This window comes from Podarcis pityusensis, assembly GCF_964106645.2.
Source record: "Podarcis pityusensis genome assembly, chromosome: 1".
Lineage (NCBI taxonomy): Eukaryota > Metazoa > Chordata > Lepidosauria > Squamata > Lacertidae > Podarcis > Podarcis pityusensis.
Genome location: NC_138028.1, coordinates 23,733,901 through 23,759,391, shown reverse-complemented (window position 1 = coordinate 23,759,391; position 25,491 = coordinate 23,733,901). Strand labels below are relative to the sequence as shown.

The following is a 25,491-nucleotide window of genomic DNA, read 5'->3' as shown; positions in this document are numbered from 1 at the left end:
GTCCCCACCCACTCTCTCTCCCTCCTGGGCCGAAGGAATCGTCTGATTGGGTGACGCGTCTGTCATATGGTTTCGAGGCGGGCGGTTACTCTCCCGGAACCGGAAGCTCGTTCTATAATAGGGCCGCCCCTGCTGCTTCTGGTTCCTCCTCGCTGCCGTGAACGCGCTTGGCTCAAAAGTCCCGGTTGCATTTGAGGAGCTTCTTTCCCTGTTTCTTTCCTTCCTGAGGGAATAGCGGCCTCCGCAAAGGGATAGCTCTGCGGGGCTCCTGCCAGGACACCGTCCGCTTTCGGTTTCAAGAAGCGACCCAAACTCTTCCTCTGCCGCGTTTCTTATGTCAGCCGCTCTGAAATAAAATAAAAAATAGGCGCTTGAGTTTAGCGCTTTTTTTAGCTGCCCAATAGGTGAACGCGCCAGCTTCACCCGGGTTAGCCCTTTAAAAAAAGACATTTTTGAAAGGTCACTCGTGGCTAACTGGCCCTTTAAGGTATAGGAAGAAAAAGCAGGTTCCGACCTGGAGGTTCACTGGTCTGAAGGGAAGAAAGTGTGGACTGTGGAGGAGAACGTGTGAAAAAGCCGAAACAACGGAAAAAGTGAAAGGGGTTGTGATGAGGAGGTGGGCATAGTAACCCCTGAGCTCCTCCTAGGTATCGCCTCTGCTCCCCACCCCACCCACCCTGATCCTCCTGGCAGAATATCATGTCTCAGGAAAGTGAGCATGGGAAATGGACAGTGTCTAGTAGCGATGATGAGAGTGCAGGGGAACAAACGAAACGCGAGATGCCGTCCACCTCTTTGCTGCAGCAAACTGGGCAAGAGAAGGGTCCCGGTTACCCTTGCTCAGAGGCCAGGAAAGCTGCTCACAAAAGAAAAGCATCTCCCCTGGAACATAGCGATGGAAGCTTTCCGCAGGAAGTTGCCCCGGCTCAGAAACAGAAGCCCTCTCAAGAAGGTTTAGGTTGGTGCCTTTCTAGTAGTGATGATGATGATGAAGACGATCTGAAAGAGCGAAGGGGGAAAGGAGGTGCAGCAGCTGGAGTCGGGCAGGAAGAGAGTTGTGCTCCTAAGGGGACCCTATCAAACCATAAACTTCCACCAAGCCACAAAACGACAGAGCCGTCTGACAGAGTACAAGATGCTTGGGATCTATTAAATGGACGAAACCCTTTCAGATTCTTCCTGACTAAAGTCAAAGGAATTAAGCCAAAGTACAATTCTGGATCCCTACACATAAAAGGTAAGTAATGGCATGCTGGAATGGGGATAAATGCATACACATTTTGGGTGTTAGCTTTTTCTAAGAGATGGTATAAATGTTACTGCAGCTGGTATATCGAGGCATTGCAGTGTAATGTGTGAAACAAATATTGCAGTGGTCAGAAAACTAGCTTGGGTTCACACACATGTACACCACTTGATTTATTTATCTTTGCTGACTAGCAGTGGTTTCAATTGAAAATCATAGCATTTTAGGTGATACTAAACAGTGGGTGGCGCTGTGGTCTAAACCACTGAGCCTAGGGAAAGCTGATCAGAAGGTCGGCGGTTCGAATCCCCGCAATGGGGTGAGCTCCTGTTGCTCGGTCCCTGCTCCTGCCAACCTAGCAGTTCGAAAGCACATCAAAGTGCAAGTAGATAAATAGGTACCGCTGTGGCAGGAAGGTACACAGCGTTTCCGTGCGCTGCTCTGGTTCGCCAAAAGTGGCTGAACCCGGAAACTGTACACCGGCTCCCTCGGCCAATAAAGCGAGATGAGCGCTGCAACCCCAGAGTCTTCTGCGACTGGGCCCTAATGGTCAGGGGTCCCTTTACCTTTAAAGCTCTAGCAGGTGTTTTAATTCAATAAAGTCTCTGACCTGAATACGCTTAGTAGTTTGGGGATAAGAGGACATGTCCTCTTAGGAATCACTAACTGGTTATAGAAGAGGATGGAGATAATAAATTGACAGTTCTCGTAATGGAGGGATCTGTGAAATAGGATCACTTGAGTATTAGTATTGGAATCTCTGCTTTTAACTTTGTTGATGGATGCCCTGTAGCTGGGGGTGGTCCAGTGGTTGCCTGGTTTTCTGACAACACAACACCAAATGGTTCAGAATGGTAAGAATAAAAAGGTATGGTGAAAAGCTCTGAAAAGAATCTCTTCAAAATATGTGCCCAGAGATTAAAATGACACTTAACACCCAGTAGGGTCTAAATGACAAATGTAAGTGGGGTGTAAAATGGCAAATTAAGTGTCCCATTGTAAGTGGGACAAAAAATCCTAACTCCGCATAAACACGCATGGGATAGTGGTAGATAATTTGATGAATATGTTGACACAGTGTGCAGCTTGTTAAAGAACAAATAGTAGTTTACACTTTTGTGAGGTAGATTGTTTTCAGTTACATGTCTCAACCCTGAATTTGACTTATGGTTAATGTTGTTAAAACAAATTTGCTCATGTTTATTTCAGTAGAAATGCTTATTTACAAAACTTTAAATTTTTATGACAGATATTTTGTCTCCCCTCTTTGGGACTCTTGTATCTTCTGCTCAGGTAACTTTATACATTCATGTTGCTATTTTAAAACACAATGCAGTATTACTTGTTCCCTTACCCATAGGATTTGCAGGGGCATTTAAAGGAGTTTTCTGAAGATGCACATAACTTTTTGGTCAGCTTGTTTGCCCATTTGGGGGAAAAATCAAACCCCGTCTCAGGAAATACCATTATTAGGACCAACTAAAATGTCAAAAAGCATCAAGCAAGTTTTTCAGAGGAAAGGGTATAGTGAACTTTAAAGCTTGCTGACTTTTGTGACATTTTAACTGGTCCTAATAAAGGTTTCGCCCCATCATAGCTTTCTGCTGAACATGATTTGTCTTAATATTTGGGAACAGGTTTCAATTTTTATTTTCCTCTTTGCACCTTTTTATGCATTTAGTTAGATAATTTTTTGCTGTGTTGGATTGATAATTTTGCTAATGCTGCATATGCCTTGAAAATAAATGAGACAGCCTATATTCATACATTGTGTGGCAGATGAAACCTAATTAATGTGCAGCAGTAAAAACCTTAAGCATGTCCTGCATTTTAAAGGTGCTAGTTACATGGGTAAGCATTTTCTTGCTTAGTGTGTATAATGACTCCTATAATTAGGAAATAAAAATCTCTCTAAATCAACTGTCCCCCAAACTTGAGTCTCCGCAAGTTGAGCTACAACATCTGGGGAATCCAAGGTCAGACGAGGCTGCTTGAAACTTTCAGTAAGTGTTACTATGGGGAAAGGTAGCACACAGGTTCTAACTATTCCTTCTTTTTCTCTTCATGACAAAGTTTAACTATTGTATAGATGTGGAGTGGCTTGTCAAACAGTATCCAAAGGAATTCAGGTATGCTTCTTTGAGAGGAGCTCCCTCTTGTAGTGCTTTTCTTCTTCTTCACATTACTGTATTTATTAATTAAATTTACATACCGCCCTTCATTCAAAGGTCTCAGGGCAGTTGACAAGATGATGAACTTTTCTTAAAGTTCAATTGAATCGGCATAAAAATGGTCTAGGTTACATATTTCTTGCGAGATTAAATTTGTTGTAATGATGTGATGTTGGTTTTTAGAGATTTCATCTCCATAAATTTATCAGTGATGAGTAATGGAATCTCCATGTTCAGAGGCAATATACCACTGAATATAAGTTGCTGGGGAAGAATAGTGGGGTATTGCCTTCAACTTTTTAGGACTGAATCTGCAGGCCTTTAACATTCTTAACTGCAGCATTGTTTTATGTCTGTAACAGTGCAAACTGGGCTGTCTTGCAACCATGGTTTGCATATCTGTTTCAAACTTGTTGTGAGGGCCATCCTGGTTCTAACCATGGTTTACAGGGACACAATGTGTTCCCCTGGTTAAAGTATTTATTTCATAAAATTTATGTACCACTTGATTCAAAGAAAACCTCAAAGAAGACGGTGAAAGTGAATGGAGGAAGATTCATGAAGGAACCTGCAGGAAGGAGGGTGAGGGGGTCCACATTACACTCCCAATCATTCAATCACATTGACTGACATGGGAAAGGGATGTAGCTCCATGCTAGAGTATTTGCTTTACATGCAGATGGTCCCAGATTCAATCCCTGACACCCCTTATTGGGCGGGGAATGTCCCTTGTCAGAAAACACTTTTTTTAAAATCTTGAGAGGCATTTCCAGTCGGAGTTGACAACACATACTTCCAGCATAATTAAGCAGCTTATAGCCAGTAGTTCAGCTGGAGGTTTGTGTGGTCCTTCTCACCAGTGAGTTGTCTAATGAAGTTTCCTTTGCTCTAAGGGACAAACCTTTATTAATAATCCATGGGGAGAAGCGAGAATCCAAGGCTGCACTACATGAAGAGGCACATCCTTATAAAAATGTTCGCTTATGCCAGGTAATTATTTTTATCTTGCTTGCATATTGACAAAAGATAAAGTATTCTCTTCCGTAGCCTTACCTCACCTGGTGCCCTCAAGGTGTTTTGAACTACAGCTTCTTTCAGTCCTAGTCAGCATGACCAAAGGTCTGAGATGATGGGAGCTGCTGTCCTAAACATCTGGAGGGCACCTGGTTGGGGGTGGCTGTTGATCCTCAGTCCATTAATAGTTTTCTGTAAGAAGGACTATATTTATGGCAATGTTACTAACCGATCGGGAAATATTTTTATTTGATCAGAGTTCTCCATTTCCCTGTGGTCTCTCGTATACCTCTCTTGAGTCTTCTATATGCAGCCTAAGATACTTGAAGCTATAATAGAACAATTGGCAATAGAGAACAGCATGCAAAATCTGTAGATTGACTTTTAGAATTTGAAGATGGCATGTATAGTATTGGGTGAGACGGCTATAGTGTAATATGTGTTGAGTCCACCAGGGAGCAGTAAGCCAAAGCAAAACAGAAAACTGGTCCTAAATCATTATAGGCAGTACTGTATAATGTTAAGAGTTTCTGCACTGGAAAAGACTTTTTAAAAATTGCATTTTTATTTCAGGCAAAGTTGGATATTGCCTTTGGAACACACCACACGTAAGTAATCTGTATTATACTGGGGAAAGCCAGTTATGGTCCTAACTAAGGAACTATTTCCTTAGAGAGGAAGAGGGAGGTACAAATGATTTTAAATAGATAAACAATAATAATTAAATCTCAGCATAATAGGAAAAGTTCTGACTGTTTACAACTTGGGATGTATTTGTGCTCAAAGCAAGAGGATGATTGACTCAACTTATTCTAGTGGCAGTCTCTCATGCCTCATGGAGTGCTGCTCCAGAGGGCCCCCACCCTTGGGGAAATTGCCTGCAGCTGGAAGGGAAGAACTGAAAAGCCCCTGTGTATTCACAGCACACAATGTGTGGCCTTTAGATTTGTTCAGGTAATGAAAGAAGGTAAGTCTTGAAAAGGAAGTGCCCCATTGCAATTGCACCTTGATTCTGTTATGTACCTTAAATCAGCCTTGCAAATAGGTGCACAGAAGTTACTAGCTAGGGTTTTCAGCTTTATAGTCTTTTCCTGATCTTGTGCCTTTAACACACAGAACCTTACTACAGTGGTGCCTCGCAAGACGAAATCAATTTGTTCCGCGAATTTTTCCGTCTAGCGAATTTTTCGTCTTGCGAAGCACGAAATCCCATAGGAATGCATTGAAAATCAATTAATGCGTTCCTATGGTCAAAAAAAAGTCCAAACAAAGCCAAATTTGGTACAACAAGAGTTTATTAAGTGCTCTTTAAAGTCACACATACTGTAAAGAGCATTTCAAAATTCAAACCCAGAATTTTTTTTAAAAAACAGCAGAGTGGCCCAATGGTCACAGAAAATCATAAAAATGCAGAAAAAAACACACAAGCTTCCAGATTCTTGCAAACCCCTCCCCAACTGTTCCCCCAGCCACCCAGCACACAGAAATTCAAATCCAGATTTTTTAAAAAAAAACAGTAGAGTGGCCCAATGGTCACAGAAAATCATAAAAATGCAGAAAAAAACACACAAGCTTCCAGATTCTTGCAAACCCCTCCCCAACTGTTCCCCCAGCCACCCAGCACACAGAAATTCAAATCCAGAATTTTTTTAAAAAAACAGCAGAGTGGCCCAATGGTCACAGAAAATCATAAAAATGCAGAAAAAAAACACACAAGCTTCCAGATTCTTGCAAACCCCTCCCCAACACCAAGTCCTTGAATTCCAAACACCCCAACCCAAAATCCAAACCCCCCCCAAAAAGTTTTAAAAGCTTAACTTACCAAATGGCTGCAAAAGAAGTTTTGGAAAAGCTTCAAAAATCACCAAAGTCTTTAAAAACCTCAAAAAAGGCTACTATGTACACTGCGTTCTATGAGTTGCTCCTCGAAGTCAAGTCGCAACTGTATTAACGTGTTAAGAAAAAGGAAACAAACTTGCAAGATGTTTTCGTCTTGCGAAGCAAGCCCATAGGGAAATTCGTCTTGTGAAGCAGCTCAAAAAACGGAAAACCCTTTCGTCTAGCGAGTTTTCCGTCTTGCGAGGCATTCGTCTTGCGGGGCACCACTGTAGCAGGTGAAGCTTTCTATATGGGGGGCGGGATAAAGTGTTGGGGAAATATTCACCTGCTTCATTTCTGCATATCAGTGAGGTAAGGGAGGGGACCATTAACCATATTGCTAGCCCACAGCTGTCACTGCCTAACAACTTCTCTGGCTGCCTGTTACAATTAAGTGGCTTATTTAAAAGCCTGTGCATTGTCTATATAGCCTTTTGTGTTAAATTGTGTTTTCTGTGTGCAGCAGAATAACAGCACAAAGAGTGGTCCTGATCCTTCTAACACGGATATGCTGCTAAGAAGCGGCCTACGTGTTGCCGTGTGGATGTTGCCACAAATTCTGGTTGCAAATTCTTCCCCCCTTCCTTGCCATGACATCTAGGAACACTTGCCCCGTGAGGCAGTAGCATGAATACATGACTTTCCCTACCCTTAGGCTACATTATTGGCTATTCCCTGGGGGGGGGGGGGGACTCACAACATGATTACAGTGGTACCTCGGGTTACATATGCTTCAGGTTACATACGCTTCAGGTTACAGACTCCGCTAACCCAGAAATGGTACCTCGAGTTAAGAACTTTGCTTCAGGATGAGAACAGAAATCGTGCTACGGCGTTACGGTGGCAGCACTTCCCATTAGCTAAAGTGGTGCTTCAGGTTAAGAACAGTTTCAGGTTAAGAACGGACCTCTGGAACGAATTAAGTACTTAACCTGAGGTACCACTGTATATACTTGCATTGCTGCACAATTGGAAAACTAAAACAGTTTTACCACAGCATATCAATTTCATAAAATAAAAAATTGTGTTATTCAACCCACCCATCCCTTCAAACCAGGTAAAACACCAGCACCCAAAAAAACCCCCAATAAAATGCACACCAAAGTAGCACCCACCAGAAAGAGGCAACCCACCCATGAGTGCCTTTAATAGCATCCTCACTTTGTTCAGAAGTAGTATTTCAATAGTCTTTCAGACCTTAATTGTTTGCTGTGCACTATAGCACACAGTTTGTTCAATTTATGAGTAAGCTTGTTGTTTTTCAACTTCATGTGTTCATATCATTAGCAATGCTATTATGTGTGGTCTTGGAACGAGTCAGCATCATGAGCTAGGCATATTTTTTTGCCATTTTCCTTCCCAAGTACCAGTTTCTAAGGCAACCTGGCTCTTTGAGAGGAATAAGCCAAGGCAACACATGGCATGCTTTCTGTTTAGCATTCTACTATAATTTACTTAATGAAGTTTTTGAAACAAAGGACACAGAAAATATGCTAGTTACACCAACAGGAAAGGACAATGGTGGACCTAATTAACAATATTTCCTTTTTAAATAATAAAAGACAATGTGAGTAGATTTTTTGAGAAGGATAGGTAATTGGCTTTTTAATATAAAGTTTGGGTTGGGAAGGCCTTGTGACTATTGTCCTACTGAGCAAAAAAAGATAGTCAGTGCTTTTTAGTAAGGGTGGCTGCCAAGAATATATCCCTCTATTAAAAGCCTGCTGCAACCAAACACTCTTTCATGGCGGTTAATCAGGTTATCATTGGCTAGTAGTCATGATGACTCCAGGTTAAGGCACAGCATGCTTCTGAATGCTAGTTGTTGGACGGGGACATCAATGGGAGAGAACTGTTGTCCTGCTTGTAGACACCTTGCTGGTATCTGGTTGGTCATTGGAATACAGAGTGCCTTCCTAGTTTGGCATTTTTATTCTTTCACGTGGAAGTGCTAGGTGCTGTTGTGTCCTCAGCAGTCACAAGGGCCAGAAAAGTTTCAAAAATAAAACCCATGTGTGACGTTTGCCCTCCTAGGTGTGTGACATCATACTGGGTTCATAAGGAAAGGGTTAACTAATTGTAAAATGACTAACCTATGGAACCCAAGGGGAGGAATTAGAGTTAGAGTTGTTAAGAAGTCAGTCTGGAGTCAGAGAAGAGAGAGGGAGGATAAGTCTGTGGGTTGGGCTAGTCTGATGTGAGAGAGTGAGAGAAACTGTTAAGAGGAGTCAGTGAAACAGGTGAGATAATCAGTGAGAAGGTATTAGGAAGGTATAGGCCGGTAAAGAAACTAAGGTTAAGAAACTGACAAAAAAATTATCTGAGAAACTATAAACTTGTTAATGCTTATAAAATAAACTTGTTTATTTGGTTTAATTTTAACAGCTGTCTGGACTCAGTGTGTACCCGAGAGTAACGGGTTGGTGGCAGCGGGGAAGTGAGCACAGTGGTGGCACAGGGATCAATAGACTGTCAAACGTCCGGGGACCCTGTGTGATCGCTACACCACTTCTACTATTCCGGTTATCTAGTCTATTTGTTTTCAGGGAATGGATAGCTGTCTGTCTGTCTGTTCAAGAGATGTTACAGCTGATACATGAACAGCTGCTGGTATAAATTACTTCATTGTCGGATTTAGGGTGGTGCAGGTGGTTCCCCAGCACAGGGAGCCGAGCTGAGGGATCACTAAATAGTGCACTTAAGAGCATACGCAGAATGGAAGGCAAGGGCACTTTTAACAAACTCTGTTCCAAAAGGAATCGTTGTGTAAAAAATAAAAGGGGGGAAGGTAAATTTTGTCCTCTCTTAGGCACCATATTATGAAAGTCCGCCCCTGACTTCATCCTAGCGATGTGGCCTTGGCATCTACAATAAAAACTGTATTTGTTAGTAACCACATGTTATGAATGTGCCCCTTAGGATACCGTGCAGTTTCACCCAAAACATGATGTATATCCCCTTCCTAGACAGATAACCCACCCACTAGCTGTGCCTTGCTTTTATTGTTTGATCTTGTCTAATTCAGTGCTCACTCTCTAAATGCCTGTTCAGAACTCCCTCCTCTTTGCCAGACTCTAATGGAAAGAATTAGACACCCTGAATGCGTTGAAGTTGCATTTGAGCGTTTGAGCCCTCTTTCATTTTTGCTGTATTTGGTGCTCCCTTCCCGTAATACTTATAACACTTTTGTATAGGAAAATGATGTTGTTACATTACGAAGAAGGGCTTCGCGTGGTGATACATACATCCAACCTTATTGATGATGATTGGTACCAGAAAACACAAGGGTAAGAAAGTTATTATAATATAATAATAATTTATTATTTGTACCCCGCCCAACTGGCTGGGTTTCCCCAGCCACTCTGGGCGGCTTCCAACAGAGATTAAAAATACATTAAAACATCAGTCCTTAAAAACTTCCCTAAAGGACTCTTGACTTCCATAGCAAATGTTAGAATATATTATTATTTATTAGCTTTATCTACCACCCTTCATTGTGAGATCTCATGGCAGCTCACAGAATAAAACAGCATGTTGTATGACTGTCATTTGTATCGTTGGGTTTTTGAAAACCTTGTATATTGCATGTGTTTAATGTATATATGTCCAGGATTCTCAGAGGTTATGCACAACCACTCACTGTTTAGAAAGGCATTTATGTGGTTTATGGCTACATGACATATGTTATTTCCTCTTTAATGGTCTCTGGGCTGCCTTATTTCCCAGAGGATCCATTGTTGGCTTGCCTCAAATGCCTTCCGTTATAAAACCCAGTAGCAAACTTCCAGTCCAGACAGTGGTACAGCTAATAAGCCCCATTCCTTATCCAATGTAGAATATAAAATAAGACAGTAAAGTTACACAGGATGAAGTATTTCAAAATAATGAATTGTAGATTTATTATTACCTTATCTGCATTTTGGCCGTAGATGGTATGATGTCCAAAACAATAAGTATGATTGATTACTGCATGATTTTTAAAGTAGAGGTCTTCTTCCATAACCCTACCAGCAAAATTCCAGGAATGTATTCCACCACTGAATAATGTCAGTAGTCACTGGGTACCACTTCACTCTGTTCATTGCTATGCCTCAAGAAGATTGTTCTAATGAATTCTATCTACAGTGAATTTTAAGATTTCAACTATTACAGGGAATTGTCAGTCTTGGACTGTTTCATATTTATAAATATAAATAGAGGACTCCTAGTTAGTTTATTGCTCTAATAACTTAAGTTCACCTTGAGACGATAGTTGCTTGGGTCAGGCTGCTCAGAAGTCATAAAATGCAGTCTTTACTTTTTACGGAGAATATGATCCAGGTAAGTTTTATTCTTTACAAAACATACTTTTTCCCCCTACTGTATTTTTAGCAGGTGGGTAGTAAAGTGAGATTTGATTCTAAGTCAAATTTCTAGTTTCTTTCCTGATACAGAAATTATACCGATATTATTGTGAGAAACAAAGAAAATGTGTCAGTGACATTGTGGATAGACTTAAGTGATACAAGAGCTCTTTTGTTTGTTTGTTGGCAATAGACAATGCAGCTCATATTGAAAAATTGTCTACATAGCTAGGGAAGGTCCTGTCTCCTCAGTTGAACTATAATATAATAACTATTGTTATTGGAGGTAAAAGTAGCATATTGCAAAGTTATCTACCACATAATGTTTCGCCTATTGCTACTTGCCTTTTTGTATCTGCTACTAGGATATTCAAACAAAGAACATATTTAGGCAGTTTTTAAAGCTGGCTAAATTGCTCAGCTGTCCGGAGGAGATTTAGGGAGCACTGGGAAGGAGAGGAGTAGGAAGTCCTGTTGCACGAATGAACAGCATTCCGTGCATGCAACAACTTAGCTGAATCTCGCTTCAAGATTTGAAACATTTTCCAGATAATTAAGCTTGGATATTTCCTTTAAATAATGGCAGAATAAGCCTGTTCCGTGAGCTTTACTTTTGAAAGATGACGCACCACAATTGTAAAAAAGAAAGAAAAGAATGGAAACCTTTATTCTTTGAATTTGATAGAAATTAACTCTGCTCCATGAAAGCATTTTCTATAACACGTTAGGGCAAGATCCAGCATTAGTTGGCCATCACACTGAGTCTTTAACAAAACTGTTTGTTGTTCTAAATGCAATATAATCATTTGGTGATACATCAGCCATTCTTTTACTTCTGTCTTCCAGAATATGGCTAAGCCCTCTGTATCCAAAACTGCCACTTGGAGCTGCTGAGTCTGCTGGTGAATCTCGTACCAATTTTAAGTGTGACCTAATAAGCTATTTGAGGTCTTATGGTTCTCCTACTCTCAATGAATGGGTTGAAATAATCAAGCAGCATGATCTTTCAGAGACAAGGTGCATAATCTGAGAGGGGTTACTTTTACAACGAATTGCACTGAATTCTTATTCCTGGCTTGCTTTTCTTTTTTTTAGCATGTTGAGAAGGATAGAGGGAAGGGGTGCAATGAGAATGGAGCAGTGATAAAATTAAGGTTCTAACTGAAAGCTGGTTGCATTTTTAAAAAATCATTTTCTCTTTGCATGTTGGAACAATTTAACTAGGCAGTAGCATCTTTGAGAAGACTTAATGCCTGATAATAGTGCAATTTGGAAAAGCACTGTAACCTTTACCATAATTCGGCATGCTTTCATTTGTGTCTACATCTTTTGTGTAGAGTATATCTTCTTGGGTCAACTCCAGGTCGATACCAAGGCAGTGAAAAAGAGAAATGGGGTCATCTCAGACTTAGAAAGGTACTGGATTTTTATTCCTATCCCTCTAAGGATGTATTGTTGAAGCTCTTCTTTTTCAAGGCTTGCCTCCAGTAGTTCTTTGTTGGCAGCGGAAACTGACAAGGAGAGAAAGGTGCATCTTCAGTTGGTGACTCAGGGTAGTAGCATGTCTCTAACTTGCTACACAAATGTAAATGGAATATTGATAAAATACTGTGTGTTAGTGTTACTCTTCCATTGCGGAGAGTTAGAGCACAGCAACAGGAAGCCGCCTTCTGTGCTGAACACTGAGGGAATTGTGCAGTTTGAGAAACTATCTTGATAACTGGGCTATTTGGTGGTACGCATAATATAAGGTAGTGACAGGTTACATTTAGCAAAAAGAATTGCAGAGAAGACCAGAGAAGTGTGTGGCCAGAGAAGACCATACCTCCTGATATAGCATGGAGATGAGAATCTTTAGCTTTCTGGGTACAATAGAGACATTGACCATAGTGAGGTATTGAGGCATAAGCTTTTGTGAGTTGGAATGTTCTTGGTCCTATGTTCCATTGGTTTCTGAATTGTCATTGGTGTTCTTATATCACCCCCCCCCCCCAAAAAAAAAATCTTTTGGGTCTGTGTAAAATGGCAGAAGAGGGCATTGTTTTAGGTGGTGGCACAAATCATATTGGAGAAATTGGGAGCAGATTACACTCTTAACTAGATCCTGTGGGTTCATAAAACTAGGTGTCTTTTCCCCGCTTATCCCAGTTTGTCCCCAAGTATATGTAGGAGGAGACTGAGAGGAGATACGATAGCCATCTTCAAATATCTGAAGGCCTGTCACGTGGAAGATGGAGAAAGTTTGTTTTCTCCTGCTCCAGAAGGGAGGACTCAAACTAGTGGTTTAAAGATACAAGAAAGGAGATTCCGACTAAACATCAGGAAGAACTTTCTGACAGTAAGATATGTTCAGCAGTGGTCTCCCTCAGGAGGTTGTAGATGCTCCTTCATTGGAGGTTTTAAAGCAGAGGATGGATGGTTTAGTTGAGATTTCTGCATTGCAAGGGGTTGAACTAGATGATCCTTGAGGTCCTTTCCAACTCTGCAGTTCTATGGTTCTTTGTACCTACCAGCTTACCAGTCCATGCAATTGTGAGACTAATTCATGGAGGCTTATGCCAGGAGGCTCTTAATCTCAGGGTCGTGGGTTTGAGCCTCACATTGGGCAAAAGATTCCTGCATTGCAGAGGGTTGGACTAGATGACCCTTGCAGTCCCTTCCAACTTTGATTCTGTGATTCCGTAAGGTACCCAAGGATTTGGCCATTTTTGCTGTTAACATAATAACATGACTTTCCTACTGTTTTTAAACAATGAGGGAACTCTGTCATGGTATTTTTTAGGGAGAAACTAAGCATTCAGCACAGATACCTATTATGAATCCATTGGTGGTAAAGGAGGGTTGGATGAGATGCTGGCTGAGTAGCTAATCAGATTAATGACGTCCTTCATAATAAGCAATCCCTTTGTCATACTTCAGGTAATCAAGTGACTTTGTTCAGTACAACTTGAATTGCCAAAGGTAGTGATGTTTTGTTCTTGTATTCAATTTCTCCCCAACAGCTTTTGAAAGAGCATGCAACCCAGCTACCTGATCAGCATTCTTGGCCTGTAATAGGACAGTTCTCGAGCATTGGATCTTTGGGAGCTGATCAGTCCAAATGGCTGTGTTCAGAATTTAGAGACAGTTTGATCTCTCTAGGAAACAACACAAAGACACTGACAAATCATGATGTTCCTGTTCACCTGGTATTGCTTGCTTATTACTTACTGCTTTTTTAAAATAAATAAATAAACCCACACATTTTCCTTCAAAACTTCACCTAGCGGGTAATCTTCCAAATCCTTTTGAAGTTCTTAGAGTTGAATGCAGCAAAAGACAAATGTTTAAGCCTCATTGAACTCGATAGACTTTGTGCATTTAATAATTCTCCTGAGTTAATGTATAACACTGTACTCGTCTTGTATGCAAAAACTCACTACTCACTTTAAAAAAAAAAAGATTTTGAATTCTGAGAGTCTTACTTATTTCTGCAGATCTTTTTCCAAGTAGGGCTGTGGCTTAAGCTGTTTGCTACCATGTCACTTGGCACGAATGGCTTGAGCTTAATTGTGCTTCAGTAGAGTATAGCTGTCAACTGAGCTACAATTTATTATAGCTAACTAGTTATTACAATTTGTTACTCTAGGTTTACCCATCAGTGGACAACGTGAGACAGAGTTTAGAAGGTTATCCAGGTAAAAACATATGCCTTTGGGTGCAGTGTAGAAAGGTGGTATTATAAAGTTGGGGGAAACAACAGAAGGAGTTTCTAGAAGTTTCATGGTATTTTAAAACTTCTTTTAAAAAACATTTTTCTCTATTCATTCTTTCAACCCTCATAATGGCTCCTGAGGCAGATCACCCTTGAAAGTTAATTATGTAATAAAATATAAAGAGCCTAAGAATATAAGAATATAGGATCAACACATTATGAAAAAGACTGAGTGGGAGGTGAGAATCAACACAGCCCAAATGCCCATCAGAATAAAACTGTCGGCCTTGATATTTTCATAACTAAATACATTTATCAAACATGAAAGACATATTGCATAGTTAATTTATGCTCTACTAATGTGAACTAGCAAGTTATTGCTGGCATTTTCCGTGTCACTTCCAATTGACTCTTCCATCTTGATGTTTATTTTATGTACTGCAGGTTCCATATCACATAATTGAAAATCTGCATATAGAGTATTCTTTAAAGAGGCTGGGGTGTAAATTGCTTTTAAAAATCCTACTAAATCTGTTTTTTTGTGCATGTATATGGAAAATTTGTGAATAATTCATTATTCTATTGTGAGAAACCATTTCAATGCCACACTTAACTATGAGTAATGGGTCTTTTCTTTCTCTCTAAGCTGGTGGTTCTCTTCCATACAGTATACAAACAGCACAGAAACAGCTTTGGCTGCACTCTTACTTCCAGTAAGTAAAATTATCTCCTTGTGACTTAATGACATTTTGGGTTTGTTTGTTTTTTAAAAGCTCCGTTATATTTGCAGGAGAAATAGGCATACAAACTAGCAAATCAGAGAAGCCTTGGAAAGTTCATTTTTAAAACTCATTGGATTGTGATGTACATTCCTCTATCATCTTTAAGCTTTCTCAGAAACTGAGGTGGCCTGATCCAGCCAATGTTATTTTATGTCTTGATTGCAAAAAAAGAAGAACATCAGTAGACAGTGATGAGCAGCAACAATGTGCTCTTCTTTCTTTTAATTTTTTGTAAACATACATTCCTTGGTTTAAGTCAAGTGTAATTTGAATCCCGTGAATCTGTACATTGAAGGGTAAAAGGTTTAGTTAATTGTGACTGGAATCTAAACGCATTGTGCCCATTGACAATTCTTGCATGTGAGAGTGCTGGTGGGGTGCTTAGCAATGAGACTAAACCTGCACAGTCGATCATTATCCGGTCATATGCTCTAGGAATGGTTGCAGAATGCTGCTTTGCACAATACAAATAATAAGGGCATAAACCATGTTTGAAGACTTTTCCTGTGTATACTGAAAATAGATGTGGATAGCCACTTCAAACTTTGTACATGGGGATTGGCCTTTATTTGAAGCTTGGCAGAAACGCTTGGGAATGATGTGACTTTGGAAACATCTTTATTAAGGTTTAACCTAAAACTTCCCTTTTCATTTTTTAATACTTGAGCAAGTGGTCAGCAGAGACGTCAGGTCGTAGCCACGCAATGCCGCACATTAAGACTTACATGAGATCATCTCCAGACTTCCAGAAGATTGCATGGTTTCTAGTTACAAGGCAAGTCTTCTGACTTCTTTTGTATTTCCTCCGGAACAGCTGCTTTGATTATCATTTGGCCCCTCTGTCCTCTTTTAAGTAAAACAGGTAGCAATTTTGGTGTTTTTCTTTCTTTCTTGTGAGTCTCAGAAATGGGCGGTCCCTCTTTCATTGAGTTTTTCTCTCTCTAGTGCCAATCTTTCTAAGGCTGCCTGGGGAGTGTTTGAGAAAAATGGCATGCAGATGATGATCCGATCATATGAGCTAGGAGTCCTCTTCCTGCCATCAGAATTTGTGAGTTTATCTAATTCCATATAATGGTTCATTTAGTGAATGCAATCAAGTCTTTTTATGTATTCATAAATACATAAAGACCATTATGACATCAGTCCATAAGGCAATGTGCATCTGTATCACAGTTCCAAAAAGTTGTGAAACTGCCCTTTTGAGGTCTTGCACAGTTTGGAACAAGACATTTGCAAAGCTAATAAAATGTCTGTTTCTTTAGTTTGGGTGAGCTATTTAACATCTAGCCAAGTTCTAAATGAATGGACCTAAGTTACGCAGGCCGTTTAATTTCAATGTGTCTACTCCCAGTATGACTAACACTGGATACAGGACTATATGTTGTAGCTGCTAACCAGGGAAGAAGGAAATGTAAGCAGAATATATGTTTGCAAGCCTCATGGATATTTTCTAATGAAAGGAAGTGAAGTGATGGATTGAATGTAACATCACTTCTCTCTGTGTGTGCACTTTTCACAGGGCTTGGATTCAGGCTACTTCCAAGTGAAGGAAAACATGTTTTCTGATGAGCCAGTGTTATCGTTTCCTGTACCTTATGATCTGCCCCCAGAGAAGTATGAAAGCAAAGGTAAGATGTCCTCCTCAAATGTAGGAAAAAAGGACAAGTACCACACTTGAGCAAAATATCTTTTTATTCTTTGGCACTTGGCGGGAAAAAAACCTATAATCATTGATGGGAGCTAAGGGAGATGATATCTAGAAAGTGAGACTAACCCAAAAGAGGCCAATGGAAGTAATTTTTAAAGTACCGGAATTGTCTGGCTCTTTAACTCCACCCATCAAAAGGACTAGATCCTCTACATAAGACTAGCTGTGGCAACTAGTGCTTCAGGTCTGGGGATGAGACTTTAACAGCCAAACTTTGGAAATCCTGCTTGGCTCAAAAACCCTCAGGTAGGTCATTATGGATCTGCCCAAGTGTTGTTACAATGATGGGCTGCGCTTGGAAGAATGGGACACAAGTAGCCAATCTTTGATAGGCTGGTCCTATGATTCCGTTTGTGCAAGGTAGCTTAAGGGCCAAAATCTGGCTTTCAAAAATGTATGCCCTTCCCCTCCCTTGCATACCTGTGTGGGTGCCTTACAAATTCATTTACAAGAATGTGACATTGGGCTTCCAGGTGGGTGTTTGTCTCTGATGTATCTATGAGGGGTCTTAAAGGTAAAGGGACCCCTGACCGTTAGGTCCAGTCGCAAACGACTCTGGGATTGCAGTGCTCATCTCACTTTATTGGCTGAGGGAGCCGGGTACAGCTTCTGGGCCAGCATGACTGAGCCACTTCGGGCGAACCAGAGCAACACACAGAAACACCGTTTACCTTCCCGCTGGAGTAGCACCTATTTATCTACTTGTACTTTGACATGCTTTCGAACTGCTAGGTTGGCAGGAGCAGGGACCGAGCAATGGGAGCTCACCCCGTCACAGGGATTCGAACAACCGACCTTCTGATCAGCAAGCCCTAGGCTCTGTGGTTTAGACCACAGCGCCACCCGTGTCCTTAAGGAGTCTTAAGAAAGCATAATACTTTCGTCCTTCCTATATTTGTTTGCCTTGGCTTTCTGTTTGTACAAAATGTTACCTTTCCACTACGTGCCCTTCCATCATCCCACGTGTGTCACCCGAGGTCTCTGGAATTGTGACGGGAGAGAGTGCTGTTAGCAAGCTGTATTTCCTTGTTTGGACTTCTATATTCTTGATGGTGATATGATTAGCTGCAGCATCGATAGGGTTCTTTTCCTCCCATCATGATGTGGTGTGGCTGGGATCTTCACTGGCTCTAGAGTGCTTTCATTTATGCCTCCTCTTATTCAGGTGTAACATTTTGCTGGGACTAGTCCCAAGTGAGCATAGCATTTCAACCTCTTCCTGCTTCTTGCTCAGTTGTGCCTAGCTTCTGCTCTTTTGCTAGCAAATCCTGCTGTACAGAGAGAAATAAGACTTCTATACCTCCTGATATGCTGCTGTGATGGAATGTTGGTGGTTTTTTTGGCAAGTATAACTTTGTGCTCCACCAGCACAAAGGGAGAAAATGTGTGCAAGTCGAGGAAAGGAATGTACTGAAAGTTTCATTCGCTGTTGTCAGGCAGTTTACCTCTTTGGTCCACTGATGCAGGCTGCCAACTTTGGTCCCATTTATTGAACAGTCTTGCTTATGGAGAACTCTAGATTCTTCATTTACTGACTTTGAGAGGAGCTGACTAGCCTCTGTTTTCTTCTTGGCAGTGAAAAATGTCGTAAATCCACAGGTTCAGAAATTGACCTGCTATATGACATTGTCTCTCTTTAAATCTTTGCAAATTGCTGCATTTGCAGGAGACATAATTTCACGGCTTTCTATTATGTGCAGTTTGAGAGGAGTGTTTTATTCTGGCTGATACAATCAAAGGTTGCTTTGTTCATTGTGCAGTAGATTAATACACTTAAGATGAAATGCTATGTCTGTTTTACAAATGGGTATCATCACTTTGCGCAGAAGGAGCAAGAAAATGTGAAGCATTGTTGCTTTCCCTTCATTTTGAAGCTGGGTTTTTAGCATGTCTTTGTGTGCATTAGAATTCTGCCAGTGGGGTAGCTTTTCAAAGGTTGGTACATAGAATTGCAAAACCCCTGAGGGTCTCTGAGAGGATTCTTTTCAAGGAAAGGCTTTGAAATTGTCTTTTCCCTTCTTCTCCACCCTCCTCTGGTTTCCAGTAAGCAAAATCTTGCACAGCTGCCAAAGGGCTGCAAGATTTTATCCAGTGAAGTATCCCAGGAAACCTGAAGTGCTAAGTCCTAGCAGAGCACAATGTTTTCAATGTAAGGTGTTCCTGTTGACAGCCCTTTAGGAGACGTTGCGAAAGGTACCTAAGGAATGCTGCCTAAGTTAAGTTGACAACGCAGTTCTGCAGCTCTATCAGTCTACATCCTGTGGAGAAGTATTATTGAAAGAAATCGGACAGGACTTTAAGCTGTAAACTCAGCTCTGCAAAATCTTCATTGTTTTCTTGTTGTGGACCAGAGCTGTACAACTCAGGACCACCATGAAAAAAGCAAGCAGGAGATATACCAGTATGTGGGGTCTCCCTTTGGAATGGTTAAATATATGTCCGCATACTTTGCTTCTTCCTCTGTGTCTTTTCCCTGCATATCTGCTACACCCTTTTGCTTCCTTTCCTGTGAAAGCATAGGGTTTGAAGTGTGACACTGCTTTGTAAAACTCTATGAATAACTAGTGGGAAGTCTAAAAGTGTTAAAAACAGCAACACAACTTTGAGGAAAAGTAGACAGAAATAAAGCCCTGCTATAGACCTGTTAAACAGGCCTAGCTAAACACTAATTTTTATAAGGTGCCATCTCACACTTGTTGTTAAGGCAGTATAAATAAATGTTGATGGATTGTTTTAACATTCTTCAATTCAGTAACTTTGTCTAAATCTTCAGAGAAAGTTGTATTAGTCTTATTTTATTGTACAGTAGTACCTCGGGTTAAGTCTTAATTCATTCTGGAGGTCCGTTTTTAACCTGAAACTGTTCTTAACCTGAAGCACCACTTTAGCTAATGGGGCCTCCTGCTGCTGCTGCGCCGCCGAAGCACGATTTCTGTTCTCATCCTGAAGCAAAGTTCTTAACCCGAGGTACTATTTCTGGGTTAGCGGAGTCTGTAACCTGAAGCATATGTAATCTGAAGCATATGTAACCCGAGGTACCACTATATGTTAAAATAAGGCCATTTTTCATTAGCAAATGAGAAGACCATAGAAGGCTATAGTTTGTACCGTAACTAGAATGAATGCAGTTTTCTAGCGCTGTTCTGCTGAACATAATGTACTGCTGCTGTATGTACTACTGTGTGAGGTTTCCAAATTGCTTTGTCGTTACTATTTTTTGCAGCACACATTGCCTATTGTTACACAGTGTATCCAAGGTATTAATTGTTAGCAATGACCTTGGCATCACTCAGAAACTGTAACTTGGCTTGTATTGGACAGCCCTTTTGATAGTCTGTAATCAACCTCTGAAGCTTCGCCAGAGGAAGAATCTTTGTTGCAAACAAACTCCAACACCCTGCACAGTACATAGGCTTTGAGGAAGGCCTGCAATGGGGACCTTGATGGTTATTTAGATGACACACTCCTTCGGCTTTTGCTTGGTCATCTTTGTTTTTTAAACATTGGGCCTCTGTTTGATTTCATCGATTTGTCTCTCTCCCTGCCTCGTAGTGGCTCTGTAGAAGACAAGTAGAAACACGGCAGGAATCCTTGGTTAGCAAAGCTGCACACACTTAAATAGATTCTATAAAGATTCTGCATTATTGGGCGTTTTATTTTGGGTTTCTCCAGTCTGCGTATTGTGCCAGCTACCAAAATGACATGCAGACTGCTGAGAGAATGGGAACTGCAAAATTGCACCGGAATAGAAGGGAAAGTGCCATAGCTGCAAATACACTGTAGAGACCTGTTTCCTTCTAGCTCAGCCACCTAAAAAAACCTGCTGGATCAAGCCAATGGCCAGTCTAGTCCAGCATCCTGTTCTCACAGTGGCCAACTGGATGCCCGTGGGAAACCTGCAAGCAGGACCCGGGCACAAGAGGACAACTGGTAGTCAGAACCATTTGCTGTCTCCAACTGTGGAGGCAGAGCATAGCCATAATGGCTAGTAGCCGTAGATAGGTTTATCCTCCATGAATTTGTTTAATCCCATTTTAAAGCCACCCAAGTTGGTGTCAACCATTGCCTCCTGTGGGAGAGAGTTCCATAGTCCAACTATGCAACTGTGTAAAGACGTAGTCTCTTTTGTCAGTCCTGATTCTTTTAGCGTTCAGCTTCATTGAATGTCCACGAGTTGTAGCATTACAGGAGAAGGGAGAAAAGCGTTTCTCTGCCCACTTCCTCCCTGCCATACATAATTCCATAAACTCATATCATGTCACCTTTTCGCTAAACTAGGAAGTCCCAAATGCTGCAACTTTTCCTCAACCTTGATCATTTTGGTCCCCCTTTCTTCCCTTTTTACCTGGGTTTATTATTTATCCCATTTACTTTATTGATTTATTTCCTACCTTTCAAGGTAACACATTTCCGAGGAAACGTGCAACACGAATAAAAACAATAGTATGGAGCAATTAAAAGTACGTCTATCGTCAGAAAGCTTTAAAAATGTTATGTATATGTGACAGCTTAGAGCACTAAGGACGCCTGATGGAACCAAAAAGTCTTGGCAGTACTTCCAAAGACATCCCCTATGTAAAATTGAGAGTAAATTGGTAATTTTATGTAGAAATCCTATTCAATAAAAATAAAAAAAAATTCAAGGGAATGAATAGCAGTTGAAATCAAAACAACACAAAATCAGTAAAACCAGAGGCGAAAACTGCAAAACAATTATATGAGCTACAATAAAAGCCTGTCTATACTCGCGTATAAGCCAACCTAAATATAAGCCGAGGCACCTAATTTTAGCACAAAAAACTGGGAAAGCCTATTGACTCGAGTATAATCCGGTTCACCACACCACAAACCTGGTGGTGGCGGCAGCAGCGGAGGAAGAACAAGCAGCCTGAAACGAAAAGGCTCCTTAGAGCAGGCATAGGAGCCACGGTTGAGAGAGGCGCAGCGCCTCTCCCAGCCACGGCTCCTGTGCCTGCCCTTGTGAGAGGCGGGTGGCAGCGGCGGGACCAGCGGTGAGAAAGGGCTCCTTTCGGGCTGCTTGTCCCTCCACTTCCGCCACCTGCCTCACTCGAGTATAAGCTGAGGGGCCTTTTTCAGCATAAAAAATGTGCTGAAAAAGTCAGCTTATACTCAATTATATACGGTAGACATATTTTTAATATAGTGTTGGTTATAAGTCCCTTCCCTTCTATGAAGCCCTCTGAGTTGCCTTGGTTAACCAACTTTACAGGATTATTGCGAGGAAGGGTTGGGTGCAAATTTATTTTTTAAAATCATAGTTGAGAAATCTGTGCATTTGTGGAAATTTCAGGTAATAATCTTGTTGCTGTTACATCAATCAAATTGTACCCTGGTATTCCTTCTGCTGTAATGTGTCATGCAGTTCTGACCTTTCTTTACAAATGAAATAATGTTCTCTGTACCTGGTTTTACAAAACTATCCCAACCCCTGAACTTCCCTGCTGCTCCTTTTGAAGTGTAGAAGTATTCTTAGTGCATTCCAATTTCTCCCCAAGGCTGTAGGCTTTGTTTCAAGTAGGGTATTAATAGGGCTATAAAAGTATCCCCCATTGTCTGAGTGCTGTAACAGTAAATGGATTTGGTAAGTATTGCTTAGGTGTATTGTGTCTTACAGCCCATTAACCATTCCTAGCATCTAAGATAAAGCTAAGCTGAAAATGAAATATTGCAGATTCTGACAAAGCAAATTGGCATATACATATTCAGTATATTGATTAATGCTCCAGTTTGTGCCCTTGGCTATGCGCCCCAACATTAAACTTTGCTATGCTCCTTGGGAAGAACTTCTTGTGTGTTTTGTTGTGTGGTTATAAAGATCAAAGCTTAATCATACCTCAAAGATTTCATCACCAAACTTGACACAAGGCTTCTCAAAGTAAGGGCGGCAGATTTCATTTCGGTTTGGATGATGGGTGCCATTCTGAATCACGATGATGGACAAAAACTTCATTTTGACATGACTTTGTTTTTTGCCATAGATTGTGTCTCCTCTCGAGACATCAATGCCAAACATGGCAAAAGGGTTCGCAAGGTGGGAACAGTGGTCTTGTCTGGATACCAGGTGCCATTTTGAATCAAGATGGCAGATGAAAACTTGACCTTGGATTGACTTCACCCAGAGTTTGGTGCGACAGGTTCAAACCCACAGATTGGACTGTCCATTTAAAAAACACAATATTTTTTGGTTTCTAAAAATAACTGGGCAGCGCTGGGCACTCCCCACTAACGAAGCTATAAAGGTCAAAGCTAATCATACCTCAAACAAGTTTCTGAGTAGCAAAACCTCATTTCTAAAGGTTAATAGCCGGTGAAAAAATGAAATGGCTGTGAAACATCTAACTCCTATCAAAATCTAGGAATGGAAGGTCTAATTTAATTTTCTCAGTTGGCTCATCATGTTTTGTATCTGTGGTGTAAATCTGTCCATTTCTTCTTCCTTGCAGATCGCCCATGGATTTGGAATATTCCCTACACCAAAGCGCCTGATACACATGGAAATATGTGGGTCCCTAAATGAATAGCCTAAGTTCACCCTGAAACTTCAGCATCGTTAAATATGAGCCGATTCATATACCTGTGGGACTTGCTGGTTTTAAGAACATTTACACAGGATGTAAACTAACTTCTCTTTTTTAAAGAAGTACATTTTTTATAGATTGAAAACATTTTGAATAACATAATGGGCATATAGATGAACATTGCTAGAGCTTATGATAATGCAGTGCTTTTAAAATTGAATTTATAAACATCATTGCTGTTTTTTTGAAATGACCATGGCAGTTGGGTCAGACTATCTTTGTACTGAGCCTGAATATTTTTAGCCCTGTTCCTTCTTTATCCTGGAAACAGTGGCCCTGATGAAGGAGAAATTTGTGCAGAATTGAAATAAAGTGAATAAAAGTTATTGGTTTCTTCAGTCATCGAAGTATGAGCTTAGGCTTCTCCTTTTTTCCTGACACTGTCTTGTGCTCACAAATAGAGTTTATTCCCCCACAGATGCTATTCACTGTACAATGCTTTTCAGCTGAGGCATTGCATATATTCTTTTTTCTTTTTGCATATTTTTATAATGATGAAATCCTGATAAAAGCATATGCTGTCGATAAGTAGTTTGTTGCTATGGCGGTAGTCTAAGATAGTTAGGCTTCCTATTTCATCTTTAAAAGTAGGGAGCAATAACTAATTGTGTATGGGCAACATCTAGCCTACAGAATGACACCATCTCCTGTTCAGCGCCCACTCCTAAATAAGACCCACTAATTGTGTATGGGCAACATCTAGCCTACAGAATGACACCATCTCCTGTTCAGCGCCCACTCCTAAATAAGACCCTCTGAACTAACCGGCAGTGACTTTTGTGTAAACATGTACAGAACCAAGCTCTTGTGTTGACAGATGTTGTATATAATGCTGTAGAAATAATAATCCATTGGTTTCTAAGCAATAACCGATCATTCACCATGAGATGAGATACTGAAGTGGACCCTGAGCTTCAGGTTTAACTGATGGTTTAAAAATATTGGGAAGCGAAATAGGAGTGGTTTTTGTAGCCCAAGTCTCATCAATTCCAATAGGGCTTAATTGGAAGCATGCATCTTTAGGATTGAAACAATAGGTTGGTTCAGTCTTAAGCTGTGGTTTGGTTTTATGAGTGAGCCTTGAGGTTGCATGCAATTTTTGGGAAGCTGTTCATGCCTGGGAACAAGCCACAAAATTGTTCAGAGCTAATTTGCCGTTGGAAATGAAAACAAATTATGGTACCATTTCCATTCTGGCTCTAGTTAATTGGAGACAGAATGGCAATAGTGTAGGCAAAGTGCAAATTTACTTCATCGAGAAAATTGTAGGGTTCTACTCTTAATAGCTCAAGTATATGGTGTTTACACCTAACAGTTTTTGTGAAGGCGGGTCTCTGCAGAAGAGCATAAAAAGTAGTGAATCAGGCCAAAGGCCTATCTAGTGCAACACTGTCTTTTCCTAACAGTCAGGCAGATGCTTATGGGAAGTCCAGAAGCAGGACATAGTCAAATTTTGGGTACTCCTCAAGCTTTCCAAAGAACAATGGTTGGGTTACCTAGATAGGCACTGGTTTTCGGTCCTAGCATATTGCATTCTGGATATCCTTTCTAGTACAATGATACCTCAGGTTACATACGCTTCAGGTTACATTTGCTTCAGGTTACAGACTCCGCTAACCCAGAAATAGTACCTTGGGTTAAGAACTTTGCTTCAGGATGAGAAGAGAAATTGTGCTCTGGCGGCACGGCGGCAGCTGGAGGCCCCATTAGCTAAAGTGGTGCTTCAGGTTAAGAACAGTTTCAGGTTAAGAACGGACCTCCGGAACGAATTAAGTACTTAACCCGAGGTACCACTGTTTATCACAGCCCCTCACTCAACTTTTTCAACCTGAAGGAGCTGAAATGAATGCAAATAATAATAATAATAATAATTTATTATTTGTACCCCGCCCATCTGGCTGGGTTTCCCCAGCCACTCTGGGCAGCTTCCACAGAAACCAAAAATACACTAAAATCATACATTAAAAACTTCCCTGAACAGGGCTGCCTTAAGATGTCTTCTGAATGTCAGGTAGTTGTTTATCGCTTTGACATCTGATGGGAGGGCGTTCCACAG

At 40.9% G+C, this 25,491-nt stretch overlaps 1 protein-coding gene across 2 annotated transcripts; it reads left to right on the top strand.

Annotated features, from left to right (window-relative positions):
• Window positions 1-87: 87 nt before the first annotated feature.
• On the top strand, window positions 88-23,761 carry TDP1 (tyrosyl-DNA phosphodiesterase 1). 2 transcript variants are annotated; one of them, XM_080978036.1, is made up of 15 exons: window positions 98-1,237; window positions 2,496-2,539; window positions 3,320-3,375; window positions 4,311-4,407; window positions 5,005-5,039; window positions 9,504-9,596; window positions 11,499-11,669; window positions 11,990-12,068; window positions 13,655-13,840; window positions 14,281-14,329; window positions 14,993-15,059; window positions 15,796-15,903; window positions 16,074-16,176; window positions 16,648-16,756; window positions 23,301-23,761. In XM_080978036.1, exons 1-15 carry the CDS (start codon window positions 700-702, stop codon window positions 23,372-23,374), a joined length of 1,809 nt encoding a protein of 602 aa, XP_080834162.1. In that variant the 5' UTR covers window positions 98-699; the 3' UTR covers window positions 23,375-23,761. The 2 variants fall into 2 exon arrangements, with proteins under 2 accessions (XP_080834163.1, XP_080834162.1); XM_080978037.1 differs by lacking the exons at window positions 16,648-16,756; window positions 23,301-23,761 and having other exon boundaries at window positions 88-1,237; window positions 15,800-15,903.
• The last annotated feature ends 1,730 nt before the right edge of the window (window positions 23,762-25,491 follow it).

Excerpts from the sequence above, each read along its gene's own strand:
- TDP1 (XM_080978036.1), top strand. The coding sequence starts at position 700 with ATGTCTCAGGAAAGTGAGCATGGGAAATGGACAGTGTCTAGTAGCGAT. Across the intron at positions 1,238-2,495 it reads TGGATCCCTACACATAAAAG|ATATTTTGTCTCCCCTCTTT; the intron begins GTAAGTAATGGC and ends TTTTTATGACAG. Across the intron at positions 16,177-16,647 it reads TCTTCCTGCCATCAGAATTT|GGCTTGGATTCAGGCTACTT; the intron begins GTGAGTTTATCT and ends CACTTTTCACAG.